This window comes from Pezoporus occidentalis, unplaced genomic scaffold, assembly GCF_034315485.1.
Source record: "Pezoporus occidentalis ecotype Australia unplaced genomic scaffold, CSIRO_AGI_Poc_V1 ctg285, whole genome shotgun sequence".
Taxonomy (NCBI): Eukaryota; Metazoa; Chordata; class Aves; order Psittaciformes; family Psittacidae; genus Pezoporus; species Pezoporus occidentalis.
Genome location: NW_026914774.1, coordinates 267,805 through 284,025, shown reverse-complemented (window position 1 = coordinate 284,025; position 16,221 = coordinate 267,805). Strand labels below are relative to the sequence as shown.

Genomic DNA, 16,221 nt, shown 5'->3' with positions numbered 1-16,221 from the left:
ACTACTCAATGTCTTTAGGACAAGAAGGCTCCGGGGCATCTTAGGATGTGCCCTGTGCTCCAAAAGGGGTTGTTGGTTTGGCTTTGCAACACTCATACGCAAAGGCAAGAACTGATGCCTGAAATGTTTCTTTTCCAAGGATTAAAAGCCAAGGCTCTTCAAGATGACAGTGTTGCAAATCTTACCACAATCCAGTGCTGAGATCCGTTGGTTTCAGCAGCACAAATGTGCTGACAGATCTGTGTGCCTACTTTTTGGTGATGGTACATTTTTTCAGGAGGTTGATCTATGCTGCTGAACTCTTGGTTGCTGAACTCAGTTCAGAGCCTGGAAGGTAACGTTGCAAGAGTTGTTCTTCATCAAACCTGGTTCTTCATTGTAATCAAACTTTCCTTAATCTGGTAGAACCCTGGCCCAAAGGAGCAGTTTCAGGATATCATGGTGGATGTAGCTTGGGTTCCTCTGCTCTTAGATGCAGCTGAGGGACCCATAAAAGCCAGTGGAGGAACTAGCAAGAGTAACCAGGTTAGCTTGTTGGCTGTGACAGCCAGGGACTGAGACATTTGCTACCTTCACCCAGCAGTGTGTGAGGTTTTGAAGATCTCACTGTGAACAGAGCTTGTTTTCTCTTTTATACAATCACAGCAGAGGGACTGTGCTGTGAAACAAAGTCCTTTCTTACTAATCCAGCTCTGGAAAGTTGTCATATCAATCGTGGGTTTTAAGGATATGATTCTTGATTCTTCCTTGCTTACAGCAGTAGGTCCCCTGCCACCCAACCTTACCTGTTACAGTCTCATTGAAACTACCTCATCTATCCCCATTTACTGTCTGTGTGTAAGTAGCTGCCGCCAGAGATAAATAGCCCTCTGTCACCAGAGCTGTGTGCTTTCTTCTCTGTCAGCAAGCGTGCTGATCAACACCCGCTCCCATGCCACTTGGCTTTCTTCGTGTGTGCTGAACTCCGGTAGGATGTTTAGCAGTTTCTTCTTGATCCCATTGCGTAAATGAGACTAATTTCAGCCTGCTGTGATGTGTGGGCTTGTTGGAACGTGACTATAAATCCAGACCTGAACATTTTCTTGTAATGGAGAGGGTGGTGAAATTGCATTGCTGCCTTTAACCTCAGGCTGTCCTTAGACCATGCCAGACTCTTCACAATGCCTATGACAGTAAATCAAATAGCTTTTGAATCGATGCACATAAAAGTCAGGAGAGAGACGTTACAGATGGAAGACCTATTGCACCTTTGGTCTGTTTGGCTGCAGAGGGGGTAAGGCTCTCAGGAATTTACAGCGTGGCTCCAAGCCTGCCCACTGAGGCCAGGCAGGGTGAGAGTTGTGCCTGGGGAGGTGTGGGGTGGGGGGAGACTACCTAAGTTTCCTGCAGCTTTTCCATCCTGCTCATCTCTGCATTTCTTTCCCTTGACTTTATTTGGGAAAAAAAAAACAACAAACTGTTGTTGATTGTATATTCAACAAACCTGATACGTTCATTCTCCTGCTTATTGTTTTTCACTCAGGGCTGTGCCTGACTTTTCTATAGAAGCATGTTTTTCTCACCTAATATTTAGTTTAAGAGTGTAGGAGCTGGATGTAAAACCTTCTGGGATGTTGTAATCTGCCAAGAGGCTACTTGAAAACAGAAGCTATCCAGAGTATTTCAGTAGTCCCTATTTAGAGAACATCATCCCCAAATCCTGCGTTGCCTATTTCCCTTTCATCTTCTTGCCAGCTTTTATTGGTTGTTTTAACCCTGATCTGCTGTGGGTGTCCCCTGTACCTTGCTCCCCTCCCTCTAGGGTTTCCGTGTCTTTGAAAGTCCTGGTAACCAGAAGCTTCATGTGTTGTGCTTCACAATCATTTCGGACCAAGAATAATACAGCCAGAGCCAGCTGGATCCCTCACTCCATATTGATACAACTGTTCCCCTTAACCTGCCCACACTCAGTGCTACAACTGCAAATCTGAGGCTGAACTGGAACAGTGCTCTAAGCCCTGCTCCACAGCCCTGCCTGGAAAGCAGCACCCCCAGCAGAGCATCCCCCAGCCAGGGAGTGGCTGGCTTTGGGTGTTGTCTGCTGGGCACCTTGCTAAATTGAATGTATTTTCCTGACGTGGATCTCAGAACTGATGGTCCTGGTGGTTGCTCTAGTTCCCTTGATCTGCAGCCAGTTTCTCCTGAGCAGTCCTCTGGCAAGGCCCTTGCTGAAGGCTGGCTAGTCTGGGTGATTGCTTCTCCTCCTGAGGTCTCTTCCTATGAGCCCAAACAACACTTGCACACTGTTAAGAACTGGAACAGGGACCCAGAGTGGCTGTGAGATATTTGACTTTGAAGATTGCTAGAACTCGACTGGAAAAGGTCAGCCTGATCCAGCTTTGAAGTTATCCTGCATTGGGCAGGAGGTTGGACCAGAGATCTACAGTAAAAGAGGACATTGCTTTGCAAGTCACTGCCTGGCTTTCACTTCCTGACCATCAGGGGGTACATGTTGAGTTATTGTGCTACCACTGCCTTTGGTTGCCACATTATTTAGATTATTTCACGTGTTCGTCATCTTTTAAACTTTTCTTGCTAGCTTTGGTTGTTCATCTTTTCCTGAGCTTCTGGTGGCTTCTGCTTGTTTGTTCTGGGTCTCATCCTGGTTGGTAGTTGGATGCTGTCCCCTGTCATTGGCCATCTCAGGGTATGCTTCTAGTCTGGGATGTTCATCCCTTCTTTATTTCCCCTGTGTCCATTAGTCCTGTCTTCTGCTTTGGAAGTAGTAAACTCTTCAATGTTAGGTAAGCTGGAAAAAAGCCTGGGAGAAACACACACAGGGTGTGAACCCCTCCTCAGCTGGAATGTCTGGGAGAGCATTAGCTGGTGGCAAACATGGTATAGGAAGGCAGGTTCTAGCAGTCTGTGACTCCTTACAGTACTGTCTGTTCTTCAGGTGATCAGCTGTTTCTTCCTTACGGAAAATTTGTCTCAGATTAAACCACCACAATAGAAAGCTCAGATTCTGGAGCAATCCCAAGTGTAGGTTAATATTTACAAGCTATCAGCTTCAGGCTTTATTTCCATCCCTTGCTAGCAGAGATAAAATCTTTAAAAATCCCTTTTGATCTTTCTGGTTCATGACATGGCTTTAGTAGGACACTTTCCATGTGAAACTGGCAAATGTCTTCATGGAAATGTAAGTTTTTCTCATCCTTTCAGGAACTGATAACAGATGAGCAGCCCCTGTGTACAAGGTGCTATGCCTTTACAATGGAGCATAAGCTATGGATGGTATCTCTGCAGGATACTCATGCCAGGAAATGTCAGGATGTTATTTCTGCCTCAGTAGTTTAAGATCATTTGTTTACCTAATGGACTTGCATTTTGCAGGTGTTGTGTTAATATTAATGTGTTGTCTGAATTGTTAATATTCCTTCACTTCAATGTTACATTAATGAAGGCTGCCGAGGATGGAGAAAAGACCTGGCTAATTAATTAAATGGGCAAAAAGCATCTTTAACTTTCTATTGTGCTGCCCTTTGCTTTTATCTAATGGGTCTTGGCATTTCTGGTCAGCAGCCATGTAACACATGCTGCTGTGTGGAGCACTCAGCCACGGACTTGCTAATTTTTCTGACCCATAAATCACATGCGTAAACTTTTAATGGTAAGGAAAAGTGCCTTTCATTCCTGCTTCCTCCTTTCAGTGGGAAATGCATCCTGATAACAGGCTGTGCTGGCCTGACGTGTGGGGCCGGAGACTTTCCTGTCAGGAGAGGGGCTGTCTGCATTTCTTCAGGAGTTCTTTCCATTCCCCTCTTAGCCAGACTCTGGATGACATTAATATTACGCATCTTGTCATAAGTTCTACTTGCAGAGCCGGTGGCATATCAGACTGCATGTCTCAGGAATGTGGACTGCCAGTCCAGCTTTGGGTGCTGGTGTGAGGTATCTTCCCTCTGCTCTGCACCATCCCAGACCCAGTTTGGCTTTTGGCTCTTTTGCCCAACAGGAATTCCCATAGGCTGGAGAAAACTGTTTGGGACCCTCCCCTGGCCCTGGGCAGCTGACCAGCACCCCATTTGGGAGCATCCTAATCCTTTCCTGAAAGTAAGGCTTGCCAGACCAGGCGCTGATTGCTCTCATGAGACCCATTGCCTGATCACAGCATTGATTTGTGTGCATTAGTGGTCACTGCTTATCTATCCATGGTGTCTCTGTGGAGAGGGAGCAGGTCCCTGGCCATCATACCTCCCTCTGAGAGATGAGATCTCAGTGAACTGATGGCTCCCTGGAAAGACAAACCAGATCTGATATGGATGTGTGAGAAGCTGGGCTGGGATTCCCAGCCACACAGCTTCTGGAACTAAACATGGGGATTGCAGATCCTTTCGAGTGTTGCCATCATCTTCCCCACTGAGAAATGCTTGGGCAGTGTGAAGGGGCTGTGTTTTAAAGGAGTTTTTTCAAAAAGCAGTTTGGTTCTGACATCCATAGAATCATAGAATCATAGAATAGTTAGGGTTGGAAAGGACCTTAAGATCATACAGTTCCAACCCTTCTGCCATGGGCAGGGACACCTCACACTAAACCATGTCACCCAAAGCTCTGTCCAGCCTGGCCTTGACCACTGCCAGGGATGGAGCATTCACAGCTTCCTTGGGCAACCCATTCCAGTGCCTCACCACCCTTACAGTAAAGAATTGCTTCCTTATATCCAATCTAAACTTCCCCTGTTCATGTTTTAACCCATTACCCCTTGTCCTATCACTACAGTCTCTAATGAAGAGTCCCTCCCCAGCATCCCTATAGGCCCCCTTCAGATACTGGAAGGCTGCTATGAGGTCTCCACGCAGCCTTCTCTTCTCCAGGCTGAACAGCCCCAACTTTCTCAGACTGTCTCCATATGGGAGGTGCTCCAGTCCCCTGATCATCCTCATGGCCTCCTCTGGACTTGTTCCAACAGTTCCATGTCCTTTTTATGTTGAGGACACCAGAACTGCACACAATACTCCAGGTGAGGTCTCAGGAGAGCAGAGTAGAGGGGCAGGATCACCTCCTTTGACCTGCTGGTCACGCTCCTTTTGATGCAGCCCAGGATACAGTTGGCTGGAGAGGTCTGTGCAGCACTGCGAGGTGGTCCCAGCCACTGGAGGCATTAGAGAGGGGTGTATGTGTGTCTGTGTGCACATGCTGAGTGAGTGGCATTCTGTGGGCTTCTTTGAGGCCAGTGGAAAAAGTTGTTTCTTGACCCAAGGTCATTCTTGGAGGGAGATCTTCCTCTGTCTGCAGTGCTGAGGGTGAAGTCCTCTGGCCTGGGCTCAAAAATGTGATAGCTCTAAGAACACTGTAGAGAATGCTGGAGCTGGGACTGAGGGAGGCTGCTGAAGTTGTGCTTCCATGTCCTGTTTCATGCAGCACAGCACATGGGTGCAGGTCTAAGCTTTCATCCCTGGCCCACAGCAGCTGAAGATGCTGCATCAAAAGGAGCGTGACCAGCAGGTCAAAGGATCCTGCCCCTCTACTCTGCTCTCCTGAGACCTCACTTGGAGCATTGTGTACAGTTCTGGTGTCCTTAACATAAGAAAGAACATGGAACTGTTGGAACAAGTCCAAAGGAGGGCCACGAGGATGAGGAGCATACTGCAGTCATATTAAAAGTTAATGAAGAGGCGCAACCCACAGAGATCACATCTTCTGCAGCACTTGCTCTTCAGTTCTGGATCAAGACAGGATGGACAGTGGTGGGATGGGTGGGTGTTAGCTTTATCCCTTCCATACAATCCACAGATGAGGCTGAGGAGCTCCAGGCCAGGCAGAGAGTTTGTCATCCATGTAGCTGAGCGCCAAGAAGTGCCAGAGGTTGTTTCTGCCATCTTCAGTGCCCTGCTGCCTGGCCTGATGTCATGCTGCCAGGTCAAGTCAGCTCTTTTATGTAATGGGGCTTCAAAGTGTCATTGATCATTCCAAAGGAACTCAGGCTTTTCTGGCAGTCTAAATCCCTGTGCGCAAACCTAGTACATCAGGCTCTAAGCAGTTAATTCCTAATCGTGCCAAATGCCTTCAGTAGCCCAGCTTTAGTATTGAGAACTTAAAATGGTTTTCCACTTTACCACAGTTAATATAGATAAAGCAAAGACAGTGGTCTCAGGGCATTTCCCACTGCAAGGTGTGAGAGTGGCCAGTAAGTGTCATTTGTATTCCAAAAATCCTCCCATGCATTTGTGTTGTAGGCATCTATTACTGGAAAGGCACCATAGATAATAAAAAGAGCATTCTTTATACCCTGGAAGGGGAGTTCATTAGAGGGAAAAGCCATTCTAGCTTAGTAAGAAATGAATCTAAAATTGCCTCAGAGCTGCTATTCTCATCAAGTTTCAGTGTTAACAGTTTTAACCAAGAGCTAATTGTGCAATCTGTGAAAGCGGAGTAATTCCATTATTCAGCTATGCTTTAAGGCCACCACTAGTTGAGAAAGGAGCACAAATGACTTTCATCAAGCCGGGAACTGCCAGGGTTTTTGCCTTTTACTACTTTTTCTTTCAAAAGAAAGTAGGGCTTTTGGTCTTTTGGCAACTATCATTGGCAAAAGGAGCTCCACACCAACATTGCAAGGCTCACATATAACACCGCAGTTCAGTTTTTTTGGATAACAGGGGATTTGATTTTCATAACTCTCCAAGTAGCAGTGCTGTTCCAGAGTGGATGGCTGAAGATGCTCCTGTTCGTTGGAGAGGCAGAATGTCACCAGGAAGACAGTACACCGTTCTTGCAGGATTTTGCATGGAAAAGAGCCATTGTAAGCGCCGGTCCAGCCACTCGCCAAAGAGTATGATTCTGTCATTGGCTACACTCTCAGGAGATGCGGGATTAGCTAATGTTGCTTTTAGAAGTGCTTTTATAGAAAACTCTCAAGTTCCTTTGCTTCATGGAAGAGCTGTAATCAAAAATAAATGTACATGATTTAAATGAAAGAAGAAAAAGTCGTACCACGTCCAGCATCTTTGGACTTAACACTTTGGAGAGAGTTTGTTGGTTGAACTGTAGTGCCATTTCTTTACGGTTTTCCTTCAGCTGATAATGCTGCTGCTGTTGGATGTGCACTGGACTGTTTGCAGCTTTTTGTGGAAGGTGACTTTCTCTTGGTGAATTCAGCAGGATTTAGAGTCCCATTCCCAAGAGGTGGCTATAGATCTCTTCTTGTTTGTTATGAGATTTCACTGCAGCAGTAATCCCCTTCAAGCCAGCAGAGAGCAAAAGCTCTCAACAATATACTGCCCTTAGCAAGGGGACGTATATTCATCAGTGTCTTTAGAGCCCTCTCAAACGCAGACAGATGTAGGCTTCGTTTTCTCAGCACTAGCCTTCCATTGCACTGTGGTTCATACACAAACCCAGTTTTCAAAGCTATACTGTCCTAACCCTGTTCTAACCCTGTTTGGGTCCAGTGTGGAGCTGGACACCTGAGGCAGACATGTAGCTATGAGTTGAGAAACCAGAGGCCTTGACGGGTGGTTGAAGCACAAAACCATGCTGAGCCAGGATAGTAAACTCATCTGAAGATGGGAAGGACTTTGAACAGCACAAGCCTTGTTCCCTGTGAAGTGGGGGCAGTAGTTGTAAAGGGGAGACATGATGGAAAGGAGCAGATAGCATTTTGTAATGTGATAGGGGAAAGAAGTTTGGTAAACTTTCCAGAAATTATTTGGTTACAGTTGACTCAAGCCTGAGCTGATGGAAGGATGCTGAGATTTACCTAGTGGCAGCTCACCCAGAGAGAGGGACTATTGTTGCAAGGGCGGCTCAGACTCCAGCTCTTCCCTTTGGGGCAGGTTTCCACAGTGAGCTACATTTGAAGAAAGGACCGACTTCTCCAGCCTGTGAAAAGTGAGAAAAAAAAACCAAAACCCTGCCATGGGAGAGCTACGTGGTGCCTCAGCTATGAGAACACTTCCAACGCCTGAGTACACCCAGCGGCTACACCTTGCAGCAGGGGATGGAGGTGGAGACACAGCATGGGGGGAGAGCTGTGCTCATTTGTTCAGACCTACCTTGCTGTTTGCTCTGAAGCTTACAGGTCTGCTACACTGGTGGAACAACAGGTGTTTTAGTGTCACTTTGCTTTAACCAAGCTGCCTGACTCCTTCCAGCACTTACTGGATTGCAAACAAAGTACTCCTTGTCTCTCCCTTGCAGTGAACCTTGCTTAGCTAATGTCATTTGTCAACTTAATCAGGGAGAGTGGGCACTTCAATGGCTGTTGTATAGCCTGGCTGCATTGCCATGGAGACAAGGAGCCAAACAGGCATTTCACTTGCCCTGCTTCACTGTGCAGAGTTGGCACAAGGACCACTATTTTATTTGCCATCAGCCAGCCAACTTTCTGAGGATGTGAGGAGTTTTTCCAGGTTGCTATCAAGAGATTGGGAAAGGGTCTAGCTAACATTTTACAGAGCAAATAGTAATTCTGCTACTAAAGCAGTTCCAGAGTTTCTATGTGCAGCTCCTCTTCATGCATCCCACAGATGTTTGGCTATGATAGGAGTTGTGTGAGAACCTGAGCCCAGTAGCTTGGGTTTGGGGCTGTCACTGAGATGTTGTCAAACCTCTTCAGCTGGATGGTTTCATAGGTGGCTGTTTGCTTACTGGAGCTGTGACCATCATTTAAGATACTTTAAAATCACCAAATTCTGTGTTTAATAGCATCTCAGGAGCCTGAAATCTCCCTGGCGGTCGGTGGGATTTTGGAGTTGGCATGCCTTGATCATGTTTGAAACTCAGAAACAAGTGCTTTTGAAATCTGTACACTCCGGCTGATCTCTTGCATAAGGCAGGCTGTGGAGTTTCGCCCACTAACTGCCCCACCAAGCCCATAACTCATAAGCAAAATCTGGGCATTGAAAGAGCAGGCAGAAGATGCTTAGAGAGCTTGTGAGCTGTCCTGGTCAGGAGCTGTCCTCCTCCCTCTCACATGTGCACATGTTAAATGATAACATTGAACAGGTTATCACCTGCAGTCCTGGTGAGAAGGACAGCCAGGGTCTGTGGGCATCTACAGGAGGGACAGCCACCTGCTAACCCCCAGCCCTCTCCACAGGACAGCGCAGGAAACCTCGCATCAGCACAGAAAGGGCAAAAGTTCAGATCAGATTGTTTATGGGATTTTGTGGATCCAGGAGCCAAGGATAGCTCAGCTAATCCAGAGGAAACTGTAGCGATGGCATTAGAATGCACTTCACATGGGATTCATTCAGCTCACATTCAGATGGACCAGTCTTTCTGTCTCCATTTTTTTAGCCATGAAATATTTTTCTTTGCACTCCCGGCTGCCAGCCGCTCTGAGCCAAACTCCAGCAAGGCCATTTCATGAAAGAAAAAAAAAAAAGAAAACCCCAAAATCCTGTCGTTTGACCTGCCGATGAGTTAGCAGGGATTCAGCGCAGCTCCCAGTAATAGCAGCACCAGACGCTGGTCTGGCCCCTGGCCGCTGCCATCCAGCCTCTGCTGCTGCCTGCCTCAGCATCCATTGCCTTTATCCGAGCCATGACATAGAGCTTGCCAAGTGGAAGCCCTGGTGAGGACGTTAGCTGAAAGTGCTACTAAAAGGCCCCATGTGCAGGGCAGGATGGCAGCAGCTTTGCTGTGCCCTCCTGCTTCTCAGCACCTGAAGTCTTGCCAGCTTCATGCACTGTCCCAGCCATGGCTTGTCCTCCTCAGTCTCCAACATCCCATGCACTATCAGCGTGAACCCCTCTTGGGAGTATGGTTTTCCTTTTAGGTGCTGTGACACCACGTAAAGCTGTTTGTTGCAGATCTTGGCTCCCTCCTGGTGTCCTGAGCCACAGATCTGTTGCTCTGCTTTAAGAGGTGACCTGGCTTAACTCTGGGTGCAGGTGCTAGCTCCTTCATTGCTCCCAACCCATTCCCTCTGACCCTGGCAGGCGCTCACATGCTCCTCATTAGCCCAGCTGTGACCTGTCCCCTCTGGAAGTTGCTTTCCTCTCCCTGGGGACTAAATAAATCCTGATGTTCAAAACCAAATGTGTCTAGGAGTTAACATGGAGCAGCCCCACCCTGACCATCCTTTGCAGGGATGCTGCAGTGGGGTGCATATGAGGAGCAGTTCTATGACCGCCAGGTGATCCAGAGCTGCAAAGTACCCTCCGTCGCTGCAGGGTGTTTTGGCATCAACCCATAGGGCATTGCAGCCTTCCCAGGGCGCTGTGGTTTGTTAACCTGAGATACAAACCAACCCATTGGGTTCTGGGGCTTCTCTTTTCCCTGGATAGAGGGCAGTGTCTGATCTTGTTCGTGTTATCTGCTCCTTGAAAGCCCAAACTGCAGCTTCATCTCACAAGGCCTGCCCTTGCCTTTAGGTGAGTGAGCAAGACAAGTAGCTTTTCAATTCTGAATATATATGGTTGCGTCTTGCACACCCTGTCACAGGTGCTTCCTGGTAAGAGTTTCCTGACCATGCATTCCATTCAGCCACATGTCAGGTACCTCTTCTTGATGGGGTCTGTCTTTGATGCTGCCTGGGGGCCTGGCGCTCCACATGTTGAAGGGAGAGATGATGGGATCTTGCAGAGCAAAGCAGGAAGTGGGTGCTGTTAGTTTTCCTTTGGGTGTAAAAGCATTCCTTGGCAGGAGGGTGCTTAGGTATTATCTTCAATTCAGTGCTACTTACAACATCAGAACAAGCATCTCTCCATGAAAATATAAAAGCCCAAGCCCTAAAATGGTGGAACAAAATGCAGAACTTAATGATGAGGTGGAAATTGCATCTAGCCCGAAGTGTCAGTGGAGGAAGGGGTAAAAAGCTTCACACTCTAGTGCTGGAGGGGAGCAAGAATGGCAGCATCTGCATAAGTACTCACTTAGTGCTCCTCTCTAGCTGTTTTGCCTTTGACAAAGGATGCTGTTCACAGGTGTTTATTGCTTTGTCTTTAAAAATGGGTTTGCCTGTCTCTCTGTAGAGGTTGTATTTCAAGAGAGGGAAGGGATTCCATGGTAAAGCTTTGCCCACGTGTGCATCTGTATTGCTGGGCTAGCACTGGAAATGTCTCCCTTTTCCTTTCGTAGGAAGGAGAGGTGCTGCCTTTCAAAGGCCATGCTGGTTGCTGTGCCTTGCTACAAGCTTGTGCAGAAGGGGCTTCCCAGATACAAGCATGGGCTGGCAGAGCCTCACACATCTCATCAGACCACAGCTGCCCATGTGCTGTCTGGAGATGGGGATGGCCTTGCCATGCATAACCCGCTGGGTGCTCCTCGCTGCCCTGCCTCCCGCCCGTTGGTGCTGCGCAGCCCGGTGCCCGGCACCCTTGGGGAGTGCTGTCCTGCAGCCCCCTGGTGCCGGCGGCCATAGAGGGACCGCTGTTGCCATCTGCTGGCTTAGCTGCACAGGAACAGCAAGAGCGTGGCTCAACGCTCTTGGAAGTCGCCCCTCAAGGTGTGCACGGACCCGGCTCCCACGGGTCCCAGCCCCTCACCCAGCCCTTGGCCTTCAGGTGGCATCTAATCATTGGCAGGCGTTTTAGAGGACAGGATGGGTAGCCTGTTCCCACTTAAGCTGTGCTGCTCCCCATCGCTCCCTGCACTACCCCTGTGCAGGGGTGTCCCTCCTGCCCTCCCTGTGGGGTCCGGTACTGACCTCTGGCACAACACACCGTGGGAGAACCCACAAGGCTCTTATTAAAGTGGCACCTTCACAATAAAGACAAACATTTCTACTGCTCATCATAACTGTCAGGTGCCTATTCCTCCTCTGGGCTTGTCTTTATTTCCTTTCTAGTTCTTGGCAAGTACTCCCAAGCTGGGAATGTATCACTGCTGTAGCAAGCAACCACAGGAGCACAGCACCCTGCACATCTCACCTGGCACGTGCTGCCGGTGATGGCCAGGACCAGGAGCTGCAAGACTGCCAGCCCCCAGCCCTAGGGTCCCAGCCAGCCCTGCAAAAGCATTGCTTTGCCTCTGAGAGCAATGGGGCTGAGCCATAATCAGTGACAGTTCACTTGGACATTGCTCAGAGGATGAGGTTACTTCTGTAAATATATTATCTTTTTTTTCGGCAATTAGCACCAGTTAGGAGCTCTGGGAATACATGCAGCAAATAGCAGGAAGTCCAGTTAAGCGCATCTCTCTGCTTATCTAAGCCCAGTTAAACAAGTCTCCTGTGGCACAGCCCTACAGCTGGTAGCACAACCCATAAATCCTCCAAAGATGATCTCTAGCATTGGGTTTGCTTTTCTTTGCAGCATGTAGTCCTGGAGATTTCCATTCAATGCATGTACATTCAGAGGTGGAAAGTGGGGGGGCTCACCCCAGCCTGGGATACCCCCCAGAAGTCTGCAGGTTGCATGGAGAAGCCCCCAGAGTCCTTGCACCACCTAGATGCTGGATGCAGCCCTGCAATGAGCTGCACTTGTGGCTTGCCCTGCCCGGGTCCTGCACTTAAATCTTCCTCTGGGTGGAAGCCTGGCGTGAAGCAGAGCTCAATGGCTGGGCTTGACCACACATGTCGAGTTTGGGATAGGGGAGCAAGCAAGACGCTGTTTTCTCTGGCCCGTGTAGACAGCGATGTGTGTTTGTTTTCCATGCTATCTCTCACACAGCGTTTGTTTTGCTTGTCAAACATTTCAGGAGATAAAATGACCTAAAGGGAGATTATTTTATCCTAATTTAAGTTGTCTGTTTATCACTGACTTCTGCTTGTCTGTGCCAGTAGGACAGCTTGCTCTGAGTCCGTGAGAAAACCTCAGATATAAAGTGAGAACTGGGGGGGAGATTTGCTGAAGTCTCACATCTAATCTGTGCTTATAACAGCAACTATAAACTGGTCCCCTGTTCCCCCTGTGTCATATTAGTTTGCATCACTATGGACTGGCTTGGTTTAGCAGCTCCCCCCTCTAACTGGGGCCTGGGTTGTTTTTCTTCTGCCGCAGGCTGGTGGAAGAGTTCATGCTGCTTGCAAACATGGCTGTGGCCCACCAGATCTACCGCTCCTTCCCTGATCAGGCCCTGCTTCGCCGCCATCCCCCACCTCAAACCAAGCTGCTGAACGACCTCATGGAGTTTTGCAACCAAGTTGGCCTCAACATTGACTTCAGCAGCGCAGGCACCCTGCACGTGAGTGCACTGGCTTGGTGGAAAGCAGGGACGTGGGGGTGAAGGGTAGGCAGTTACCTGATGGCATGTTTGCAGCAGTGTGTGGTTAATTCCCTGTCCCACTCTGCCCAAACAGACCTGACAATTATCCCATGCCACAACAAAATACCTCCCTCACTTGCTCTTGACCCCACCAGTGCTGGACAAGGGTGGCCTTGCAACTTCCCTTTGTGCAAGGTGGCCCTTCCACTTTCAAGGTTGCAAATGACTCCAGCACTGCCCTCTCTGCAGTGGGAAGGACATTTCAGTGGAGAAGTACCTACTGGGACACCCAGATTTCCTTTCTCTGCCTTCTCTCGGCAGATCTCAGGCAGGGCATTTGCTCTGTGCCACACGAAAAGCAGCTCTGCAAAAGAGGTGCTTCTGTCCAGGCTGCTGAAGGTCTCAGGGAGGGCAGGGTGGGGAGTGGGGTGACTGGGTTGGACTGCAGAGTGGTGACGGGAATGGTCAGGCACAGCCAGTGGAGGAGGTGTCTGACCGAGTCTCTGCTGAGCATGTCCTGAGGCTGAACTCCAGCTGACCAGCATAGTGCAGGTTCCAGGATTTTCTTTAATTGCTGCAACTGGACTGTGGATAATCCTCTGTTAATCCCATCCCCGCTGGCCTCCCACATGCCCCTCCATCAGCTGGGACTGCTGTCCCCACTTGCTGGCTGTGCTGAGGCTGTGTCAGCAGACATTGGGCTGCACACTCAGCTCCTCTCCTGCACTTTGACCCCTCCAGCCTTTCCTCACTGCTGGCTCCAGGCAGTGACCTCCTGTATCCATGTCTCCCCAGACTCCCATTAGTTGTGCCATGAAGCTGTCACTAGCTGGGTGGGAGCCAGGCACTGGTCAGGAGAGGGTTTCTGTGTGCTCTCGCACACTACACACCTAGGGATGGAGCCAGCGGTCCCTGTGCCCTGGATACTCCCTGCCATTGATGCCAGGAGGTGGGTCAGTGCTCAGAAGGGCTGTGTGTGCAGTCCTATTGGAGCTGCTGGGACCAGAGCAAAGCCCAATTTGCTGTGCACTTTTGACTTACAAGGGGATCTGCAGGGAAAGGAAGAATTTGGCTTTGAGAAGCTGCTTTTTGCCCCAGTAAGATCTGCCTGGGTCTCCTTAGCACCGTAACTCGTCAACACTGAATGCTCTCTCTCTTTTCTCTTCCAGAAAAGCTTAAATGAAACACTTGGTGCTGACAAATATTCCGAAGCCAGGAAAGGAGTGCTGACTAACATGTTCTCCAGGCCCATGCAGGTGAGAACAGCACTATGCTGTCAGATGTGTCTGCTGTGGCTCCGTCTTCAACCCTCACCCCTTTTGCATTATTGTAGCTGGTTGTTATGTAGAGGGAGAGTGAATCACTGATCATGGTGCTGCAGGGCTGCCAGCAGCTTCCCCCAGTGCCTCCAGCCCATGCAGCTGGCACTGAAGGTGTCCCCCATGCAACAGAACTTCATGGATAGTGGAGTCAGGCTGAGTCTTTCCTCACTCTCCATAGTGCCTCTGTTATTACTGGCTGGGATGTTTCACCCTTGAAGCTGCATGCAGAATGTTGGCAAACTCACAAAGGACCCAGCCTGCTCTGTAAAGAGCTTGTGGCAGGCTCCATGGTTCATGTTTGTGCCATTTCTTCACATCATGGTATCCCAATTAGTCCAAAGAAGGAATCAAGAGTGAGGATGATGTAGGGGTGTGGGACTGACCACTGTCTGGTACCCAGACACGTGCTCTTAGAAGCAGGAAAAGCTCTGGAGAGCTCTGCAAACCCTTTGGTCTCCATCCAGACCAAGAGACCTTCTGTGCAGGTCTCTGCAATGGAGGCTTGTGCTGCTTACACTCACTAATTGTCGAGTTTGGTGCATCTGCAGCTCAGGACACTTACTCAGATGCTTATCACCACCAAAAAAAGTTCTCGTGAGGCATCTGCCTTTTTTATGTTGGCAGCTGGGCACAGCACAGCCTCTTCTAAGGGAACTCCTACCCCACAAGGAGAGGCAGCACGTTCCTGAAATGGTCTCTGTTGTGGCTAGCTTATCGCTGTAGGAATGAATCATCTTCCCAACATCACTCATCTGACTGTCTCTCTTCTAATTAGCTTATTTGCTCAATTTACCCATTAGCAGTTTCCTGAAGTCCTGCTGTACTTCAGTGACTTAATGCTTGCTTGCAGGTTGGATTGGGGACTGAAGCCATTTAGTAAACCATCCCCTTGTATATGGGTCCACCTCAGGAGTGCTGTTTTGTAAAGGGCAGAGAATTTCCTCTGGAGCTGGCTGTGTTGTCCCAGATCCCATGTCCTGCTTCGGCTTGTCCTGGTCCCTTCTGTCACATCTTCCTTTTCTGGCGGAAGGTACAGTGGTGGCACGAATTTCTTGGGATCCCTTTCTGTTCCTGCTGACTGTGACACAAGCCTGGGCTTTGCCTGCAGCAGCACATGGAGCAAGCCTGGCTGCTGGCCAGAACGGATGAGCAAGGAGAAGGCAACTTGCTTCTGCAGTGGCATGAAGGAGATGAGCTTTTTGGGACCCACTGACCCACTGACTTGCTGAGACTTTGCCTCTGTGGTCTCCTAAGGCTGTGGTTGGAGATCTGGTAGGTGTGCTTTGAGATCCTTCCCAGTTACTCTCGTTAAGGTTTAGCCCTGTGAGTACATTAGGTCTGTACTTGAAAGAGGTAGCAAGGTTTTAGGGATGAAATCTTCTGAGATACCAGATAGGGAGTTTGTGGAAGAAGAAAGAGAGACTTCTTAAGGAGATATTCCATAAGACATGATTTTGGCAGAAATTAGACTCATTTCATCATTAGAAGGCCAAGGTGCCCATGTGTTTAGGTATGGTGTGCAGTCCATTCATGCCTGGCAAACCTGCTGTTTGGCACACTCCCAGAATAGGCAAAACCTAGTTTACAGCTGAGCCCATCAGCCCTGCAGGACTGCCTGTATCTGGACAGTGAGCAGTGTTCCCATGTGCTGGCATTCCCTGGCAGGATGGTAGTGCTGTGCATGATGGGGTGCTCTCATTACTGGAAGTGGTGCGTGAGCCAGAAGAAGCAGAAATCTGTCTTGATCCTGGGATGAGCTTATGCAGTT

The 16,221-nt window shown here is 48.9% G+C and overlaps 1 protein-coding gene across 3 annotated transcripts in view; it reads left to right on the top strand.

The window, feature by feature from the left end:
- The window catches only part of DIS3L2 (DIS3 like 3'-5' exoribonuclease 2), a 199,849-nt gene that overhangs the window by 175,909 nt on the left and 7,719 nt on the right, over positions 1-16,221 (top strand). For all 3 annotated transcript variants that reach the window (XM_062625978.1, XM_062625976.1, XM_062625975.1), the window contains 2 exons: positions 12,927-13,110; positions 14,301-14,387. In XM_062625978.1, coding sequence (XP_062481962.1) covers positions 12,927-13,110; positions 14,301-14,387 — 271 coding nt within the window. The remainder of the gene's footprint in view (positions 1-12,926; positions 13,111-14,300; positions 14,388-16,221) is intronic.